Here is an 8,962-nt window from a genome sequence, read left to right as displayed (position 1 = left end):
ATTGTATGAAGCTGTCAGCCACTAGGGTCGCGGCGCTTGTTTCAAGCGCCGCGGCCCTTGGTCATTTTCAGCAACCAATTTTGTAAGCTTTTTTCAAAACGTTCCAATTTATTCCCACTTGATTTTGTAACTTCCATACACAATATGGGAGTTAAAATCACATCTCTATCAGCCATTTCTCATATGGCTTTAAGAAATTCATCTCAATATTGTGTAACAACAAATCTACACAATAATGGGTGATATTTAGGAGTTACAAATTTGTGATGAATTTGTACACCAAATATGTTACATGTTTGGATATTTCACATATATCCAAATAATGTAACTCTCCATTATATGTTACAATATGTGACACTCTATGTCACATTTATTTAATCTAAAACATTATATTATAAAATAATATAATATTACATTATATTATAAAATAATATAACATTTATTGGGGTCTCATTTTGATCGATCTTTTTTCATTGGTGGGGGCCTTTTGAAAGGGACCTGGTTTTCGTTCGCGACAAAAATATGTTCCCTAGCATGGGTGAGGTCAGTATAAAAGGTGTAGGGGCCCTGTCTGCGCTCATCAGTGTGCTGAGGCTTCCGAGGTCGATCATCTCTCGTTCCTTCATATACCCTCTTCTTCTTTGCACCGCTTTGGCTTTCTCGGATTGAGAGTTTTGGTGGTGACTGGCCTTTTTCGGCCTTGAGGCTTTCATGACCATCCTCTAGGCGAATATATTTCTGTGCCCGCTCGTAGAAGTCGTCCAAATCTATGACCTCTCTCTTAAGCATATTATCCCATAATTTTCTTCCCGGGCGTACTCTGGCTGTGATGGCCATTTTTAGCTCTCTACAAGAAGCTCCCCACCTTGGCTACCTCCATATTGAACTAGTGGATGTAGCTCTTTAGACTCTCACTTTCTTCTTGTTTTACATTAGCGAGGCTTGTGCCCAGCATTATGTAATCATGCACGGCGTGATGTTGCTGGAAAAATTCATCATAAAATTGTTGTCGTGACCTAATTAACCCTGGTTGAAGTCTTTTGAACCATTTGTACGCAGGTCCTTTCAAGGTGACAGCAAAGCAATGACACCTGGCTCCGCTACTGATTCCCCCTAACTTCATCAGATTGTTAAATGCGTCTAGATGGTACTTTGGATTTGTATTCCCTTCATATGGGGCTCCTTGAAGTTGGCTGGGAGCTGGATGGCCTGGATCTCTTTAATGAAGGGTGATTCATGGTCGAACTCGTCCTCAAGAGCTTGTCCTCCAGATGCGGTGATGATCTTGCTCTGTAGGCTTCTCATTTCGGTGTCTAAGTCTTGTCTCCTCTTGTTCAAGGAGTCTCTCAACGTGGACGGGTTAGCATCTCGATTTCCTTTGCCTTCCCGGGGTGCCATAGGAGGGGTAGTCCTTTTTTCTGCCTTTTTCTTGTTGAGTTCCTCTCGTAAATTTGAGGGACTTCTCCTTGAGGTGACTTCGACTTCGTTACGAGGGCCAGTGTTGTTCTTCTGCTCCAGCCTCTGGGGCGGCTTCGGTGGTCCGGGACATTCGTGCTGCTTTGTCCGAGGGGTGTTACTATTGGAGAGTTGAGTCCTCCCATCGTCCACTGAGACTATGGTTTCTGCACCATCTTGACCTCCCTCTTTTCGCTTAGGGAGAGTTATGTTTGATTTCCCTTGCAGCAGGCCATTTAGCACATCTTGCATGTTCTCTAAGGTGGTTTCTAGCCTTTAGTTCTTACGGTGTAGTTCACGTATCTCCTCTTCATAAAATCGAGATCTAGAACTCAAGCTCACAGAATGGACTCAAGGATGCTTGTCTGGTCTGCGCGTCGACGGGCCTAGATCCTGCCTGCTGGAGTTCGGCACCTGTGGCGGCCTTGGAGGCAGGAACTCGCCAGCATCCCTTGTTGGGGCAGCCGTAGGCGTTTTACGATCCTCCTCAGGTAGGACTGCCGGGGATGAGGCTTCCCTTTCATCTCCGTGAACCTCAGGCTCCTTTAGGGCCTCCACATTTGTGGGTGGAGGAGGATCCTTCATAGAGGCTTTTAGATGATCTCCGTCAAGGTGGACCTCCACTTATTGTGGCTCTCTCAGTTGTTTAGGATGTCGGAATCAATGAAAGAATAATGGCTTGACACTTATTCTTCCCACAGACGGCGCCAAACTATTGCTTATCAATGAAGAACTTCAACTATATAATCAGAAACTTAGAAAATAGTTGTAGAAGACAAATGGGGAAAAGAACTTGTATTCCTTTCTTGTCTCAAGCTACTTCTAGAATGGTGTTTACTCTTGAGGGTGGAACTATGATTTGGAGAAGTGTAAAGCAGTTTGCAATCTCAGATTCCACCATGGAGGCTGAGTACATAGCCGTGTCAGAAGCAGCTAAGGAAATAGTCTGGCTAAAGAAGTTCTATTCGGATCTTGGTGTTATTCCAGAAATGGAAAAACCACTTGTGTTGTTTTGTGACAATACAGGAGCGATAGCCAACTCAAAAGAACCTCGAAGTCACAAGAGGAGTAAGCATATAGAAAGGAAGTATCACATTATTCGAGAATATGTGGCCAGGAGAGATGTGAAGGTTATGAAGATTGCAACTAAAGACAATCTTGCAGATTCGTTTACAAAGACACTACCAGAAGCTACATTTGATGAGCATATCAAGGAAATGGGATTAGTATAATTAAGGCATTAGTTTCAATTAGTGCAAGTGGGAGTTTTTTGGGGTTTTATGCCCTAATTAAAACCCAATTTCTTTGTAATCTCATTTTATTATCAATAAAAGAATAGAAATCAATTTTTGACTTGGTCAATCACTTTGCTCACATGTTTTATTTTCATGATTATTTGTTAAAATAAAATTCTATTAAATCCCGAGCATATAGCTAATCGTATCTATAGTGACGTAATAACAGTGGAATATAAATATGATTATAAGTTCAATCATAAGTTATTCATAAGATTAGTCAGTGCACAGGATTTACACAGACCTGCCAATCTACGATATGATCTACTTACATAGTGTAGTGTTATGTCATTTCTAGAACATTAGCAAATAGATAAGATCAGATGTATTTGTTACATCGGACTTGACCCATATTGACAGTAGATAGGATAATAAACATACCATTATGATCTATTCTAGTCATATCATATTGTTGACCATAGGTCAATTCAATCTTAATTCTGAATGGTTAGTATTCTAACTGATTGTATTATTTGAGTTCTTTGACTTGTTCATTACTAGCTTACCCTACGGACTAGCCCATACTTACATCTTGAGAGCTCGGTACTATAATTGAGTGGGAGTGTTAATCATAGATATGAACATCTATAGCTTCGGATGAAGAAGTAAAATGACAGTTTCCTTTAGTTTGGTTCAAGATGCTAAATGATAGAGATATCATTTCAGTAATTAATATTAGTTTATTGAAATATCATTTACATGGAACTAAGTGTTTTAAGGATAAAATACAATGAGGGGTAAAACAATATTTTTAGTCCCATCTCCTTGTAGATCATCTATATAGGATTGAGTAATAATTATGGTTGTAACAATGGATAATTAATAGCGTATCTATATTTGTTATAGAGCGTTCTATGAGTTTAAGAGTGCAATTCTAAGTCTTTAGTGGAGCGACATGGAATTAATAAGTTACTAAATTTATTTGGTAAATTTATGATAACTTATTGGAGCTTTATTTCATAGGCCCATGGTCTCCACTGTACCTTGGATAAAATCATCTAGAAATATTAATTTTAACATAAGGTTTGATTAATATAACTGGTCCTAGAAATATTATTTATTATAACCTAAGGTTTAGATAGAATAATTAAGAACGTGACACTTCACACATGCTTGTTTATTTAATAATTTAAGGATTTTAGATGAATAAATTAATAATGGATGAATATAGAAGCTATAGGACCTTCCAGCAGCTGTTAGGATCATGTTTTACTCAGTCAAAGTTATTTTAACAAACTTCAAATATGCTGAAAATGTGCAAAAACATGTTTAAAATATCAGTGTATGCCAATATATCGCAGCTATAGGGGCCAATATGTCGCCTACGGAAGATACAAAAACACGTCGACTTCGCATGAATAAAACCACGAAAGCTCGGGACATAGGTAGGGGTGATATATCGCCTAAGGTAGGCAATATATCGGCTCCTGGAACCATTTTTGAAACTTTGTGGATTTAAAATTAGAAACAGCCCTTAACCACTTGAACTTGCTCTTGAACGTTTTGATCAAGTTCTGGGCATCTGTTGAACCGAAAATTCAAATATATTCAATTTATATTCATTTTAAAAGGGGTTAGTTTCACTCTTTGAAATCTATAAATAGGACCTAGTACACAACCATTTCATTCGTCATTCAAGCATTCTTCAGAGGCTCCAAGCTAATAAGTTTATTCTAGAGAGATAACACTATGATATGTAAAATATGGAAAAAAATACCAAAAAAAAATCATATCTCTAATTCTTTAGGTTTTTAACTATTCTATGATATGATTGTCTCGGTTGGCGAGAGTAAAAAATTATCATTATGTTAAATAGAGTTGTAAACTCATTTAATAATGGACACAATTATTAACAACCTGCTATTATATCAAAATAAGAAAATAAAATCTCTTATTTTATGAGCCAGGCCCACAGTTTCAATAATCAATAAATTTAGTTCTAGTAGTCATCGTAGGGGTGAGTTTAGTAGAATTTTGACCTATAATTATCTATCTTTTGAAATCTAACCCTGTCAAAATAACTTATGAACACCTTCCATGGGAGGACGAATCAAAACGTCTCTAGGCTCCATTAAGTTATTGACATTGTTAAACTAATGGTGGAGATCGAATATAAATTTTAAAAATAAGATCATTATAAAAATAGTATTTTTATTATTTATTTTTCGAAAATTAATGACTATGGTTCTCCAATAAATAAAAAATTAAATTTTTAAAACCAAAGTCCTATAATTTTCCATTAATTCTAAAGTGTCACTTTGAAACAAATTCAATTAAATTAGAATTAATTTGTTGCTAATCAATATTTTGGTTGAACTATTATAATGAACATATACAATTAAGTCCAACTCAGGAAAATGGGCCTTAACAATTGGGCTTGTATTGAGGAGGGCTGGGTCCAGTGTGTCATTCCCTCTACTAAGACCCCCATATTTCCATATAAGGTCCAAAAGACAGGAATTTAAATCTTCATTTTCTTAATTGTCATTAATTGATTAGGCACACTATAGTCATGTAAAGCAAACAGGCCTTCACAAGTGGAACCACCCACAAGAGATGAATTTAAACTTTACATTTTCTAATAGGCCCAAATAAAACCTATCATTTTATGAATATTTTATTTAGCAAGATCCATATATTAATCAAACACATGGGCCACTATATGCATCTAAGCCCAATTGCAAAAACACCACATATAGTGCAAACAAACATGTTATAATTTCATGATCCTCCCTTCGATCATGAAATTATATCAAAGCCGGTGGTGGTTTATGATGAGACGGTGGCGGAAGACCTCCCTTCGATCCAAGAAGTGGAGCCTGATCTGAATCCGGTTGAAGAATTTCATGATCCTTGCGCTGAGTTAATGATGGAACATGGAGTCGAAGCGTTGCGTGTTGGAAATTTGAACCGCACCTCTCCTAAATCAGCGAGTTGGGCTGAGGAGGCAGAGGGAATAGAGGGAACCGATTATCAGAGGTCGGCTAAGGATGTATGGAGTAAATTCAAATCGAATCAGGTTCTTACCCCTTCTACTTGTCTGAAATTCACTAAACCCCTGAAAGTGGGTGATCAAAGTGTTGCCCGTCTAGATATGGAGGAGGTGGAGATTGAAGCTTCGTTATGGAAAAATGCCATTGTTTGTTTTGTGCTAGGTGCTAACCCACCTTTTAGAGTGTTTGAAGGTTTTGTCAAGAGAGTTTGGGGAAACTTAGATGTTGATAAGGTTGTGAGAATGCACTCAGGTTTTACTCTAGTAAACTTCAGGGATGAAGCTACTCGGGACATGATATTGGGAACGGGAGTCATTCATTTTGACAAAAAACCAGTGGTCCTTCGTCCTTGGACTTCAGACATGGACTCTGTGAGAATGGTCAAGTCTGTGCCGGTTTGGTTAGGTTGAATGGTTTGGGATTGCAATATTGGGGAAAAAATAGTCTCAGTGCTATGGTGAGTACTATTGGCAGGCCGATTATGGTGGATAAGGTGACTCAAAGTAGATTGATGGTGAGATATGCAAGGGTATTGGTGGATATGGAGTTTTCGGATCATCCCCCGAAATCTATTGCTTTTATCAATGAAAGGGATCAATTAGTTGAACAATTGGTGGAGTACGAATGGCTCCCTTCTAAGTGTGCTGCGTGCTCGCAATTAGGTCATGTAGTGGCTAATTGTAACAAGGAAAATGGAGTGACTTGGAAGGAGAAGTCCACTGTTGAGAATGGAGAAAAAAAAGATAAGAAGAAAGTTAGTACAGAGGTGGAGTTACAACAGCCATCTGGGTCTGTTAATCTAGAAAACAGAGTGGATAATCCTACAAGTAATGAAGCTGAGGAGAGGATAAAGAGCTCATATAAGAACTTTGATCCAAAGGAGAGTTGTGAAGTTTAGGGCATTTCAAATGCTGCTCAGCTAGATGAAATAGGGAGTACTGTTTTTGTTGGAAACTGGATTACTCCCAAAAGGAGAGGGTCAAGACAGGCAGTGGCAGCTCCTTACAAGACAGATGCAGCTCCAGGCAAGGCTATTTCGGGTAATGGTTATGCGGTTCTACAAGAATCTGGGGATGGGCATTTGGTTACCAATTCTAACCCAATTAACTGATGGAAGTTTGTAATATGATAGGGTGGAATGTGAGGGGTATGAATAAAAGAGAAAAGCAAAAAGCTATTCTAGGTGTTTGCAAGGAAAATAAGGTTGGTTTTGGTGCTCTATTTGAGACTAAGGTGAAACATGAGAAGATTCATGAAGTTTTTGAGAATAATTTCCAGAATTGGGATTACTTTTCTAGTCCTATCATCTCTGGTAGAATTTTGGTATTTTGGCAAGCAAAGTTTGTGAAGGTTGACATCTTGCTAGAAGATCCTCAACTGGTGCATTGCAAGATTAGAGTGTGTGGCCAGCAGAAGATGTTTTTTGCCACGGTGGTTTATGGTAGTAACTTTATGGGGGAGAGAAAAAAATTATGGGACAAGTTAGCTAGTATTGGTCAACTGAATAATCCTTGGATTATTTTTGGAGACTTTAATGCTATGTTTAGATTCCAAGATAGGAATGGTGGGAGACAAATCCTAGCAAAGGATATTGCTGATGCTCAAGACTGGTTGGCTTTAGGCCAAGTAGAGGAATTCAAATGTTCTGGTGCGCTCTATACTTGGTCGAACAAGCATGAAGTAGGAGACATAAATTTCTCAAAGCTTGATAGAGCTTTTACTAATGATTTTTGGCTGGACTCTTTCCCGAAAACTGAAGCTTGCTTCAAATGGGACTGTGTTTCAGACCATAGTTACTGTGTGATTAAAAGTCAAGAATTAAATAAGGTGGGGTTCATTCCTTTTCATTACTGTAACCACTGGTTGCAGTATAGAGGTTACAGAGAAGCTGTTTTACAGTGTTGGAATTCTACTTTAGGTTCGGGAGGAGGCCTTACTAAGGTGGTTAAGAAACTGTTTAGAGTTAAACACGTTTTGAAAAGGTTTAACAGGGAAGAGGTTGGAGATGTAGTTTTGGATTATAGGGTGGCTAAGGAGGAGTTCTGTAAAGCTCAGGAGGCCTTGGCGATTAATCCCTTTGATTATTATCTGCATCAGGCAGTTAGTCAAGCTCAGCAAAATTTTACTGATATGCAGAATCGGTATGCTAGTTTTCTCAAGCAGCAGAGTAAAATAAATTGGGTTAAGTTCAGTGATGATAATTCGAGGTACTTCCATGTTGTTATGAGGAAAAGAAGAGTGGAAAACAGAATCACTACTTTCACTCTTGGTGACAAAATAGAAGATGATTATTCGAAAGTAGTGGAGGAGAAGTTTGGCTTCTAAGGAGATTGATATAGATTTTATGAACCAGGGAAATAGATTGACTTTGGAGCAGCAAGTCAGGTTATTAAGGCCGTTTAGTAAGAGTGATGTGAAGAAGGCTCTTTTCAGCATTCACTCATCTAAAAGTCCTGGGTTGGATGGCTTCGGATTGGGTTTCTTCAAGGGGTTATGGGCAGATATTGGGGATGAAATCTCTCTTTCTGTGTTAGAGTTTTTTCAGGATGGGTTCTTGTCGAAGGCTCTGAATGAAACGGTGATTTACCTCATTCCTAAGGTAGCAGAACCGAATTTAGCTAGTGATTACCGGCCTATTGCGTGTTGTAATACACTCTACAAGTGTATATCGAAGATGATCTGTACTAGACTATCGGAAGTGCTTCCCTTCCTTGTTCATAATAATCAAGGGGCATTCATGAAGAACATAATTCTTGCTCATAACATTATGATTGTCCAGGATCTCCTCAAAGGGTATACTAGAAAGAATATTTCAGCAAGATGTATAATGAAGATAGATCTCAGCAAGGCATATGATACAGTTGAATGGCACTTTGTGGAGGAGCTGCTTAAGCATCTTTGCTTCCCCTCAAGATTTATAGACTGAATTCTTGTCTGTTTGAAAGGAACTAACTATAATCTTCTTCTGAATGGTAGAATTCAGGGCACTTTTAAAGGGGAAAAAGGTCTTCGGCAAGGAGACCCAATGTTTCCTCTCTTGTTTATGCTGATAATGGAGTATCTAACCAGATTATTGGCTCATTGCTCTGGTAAAAAAGGGTTTGGTTTTCATCCTATGTGTAAACATCTTAGGTTAACTAACCTATGTTTTGCAGATGACTTGATAATCTTTTGTAAAGGCAACATTAGTTCAGTGAGAAATATTCAAGAAGCTTTCAA

At 38.3% G+C, this 8,962-nt stretch overlaps 1 protein-coding gene across 1 annotated transcript; it reads left to right on the top strand.

Annotated features, from left to right (window-relative positions):
* Positions 1-6,224: 6,224 nt before the first annotated feature.
* On the top strand, positions 6,225-8,068 carry LOC133785593 (uncharacterized). The gene is made up of 3 exons (XM_062224812.1): positions 6,225-6,570; positions 6,667-6,783; positions 6,876-8,068. The coding sequence occupies exons 1-3, from the start codon at positions 6,225-6,227 to the stop codon at positions 8,066-8,068; spliced, it is 1,656 nt and encodes a 551-aa protein (XP_062080796.1).
* Positions 8,069-8,962: the final 894 nt, after the last annotated feature.

Source organism: Humulus lupulus, chromosome 6 (genome assembly GCF_963169125.1).
Source record: "Humulus lupulus chromosome 6, drHumLupu1.1, whole genome shotgun sequence".
Taxonomy (NCBI): Eukaryota; Viridiplantae; Streptophyta; class Magnoliopsida; order Rosales; family Cannabaceae; genus Humulus; species Humulus lupulus.
Note: the sequence above shows the minus strand (reverse complement) of the source record. Positions and strands in the feature narration are given on the sequence as shown.

Coding starts and splice junctions, on each gene's coding strand:
- LOC133785593 (XM_062224812.1), top strand. CDS start 6,225: ATGGTGGATAAGGTGACTCAAAGTAGATTGATGGTGAGATATGCAAGG. Junction 6,571..6,666: donor CAGAGTGGATAATCCTACAA/GTAATGAAGCTG, acceptor CTGCTCAGCTAG/ATGAAATAGGGAGTACTGTT. Junction 6,784..6,875: donor TCCAGGCAAGGCTATTTCGG/GTAATGGTTATG, acceptor GTAATATGATAG/GGTGGAATGTGAGGGGTATG.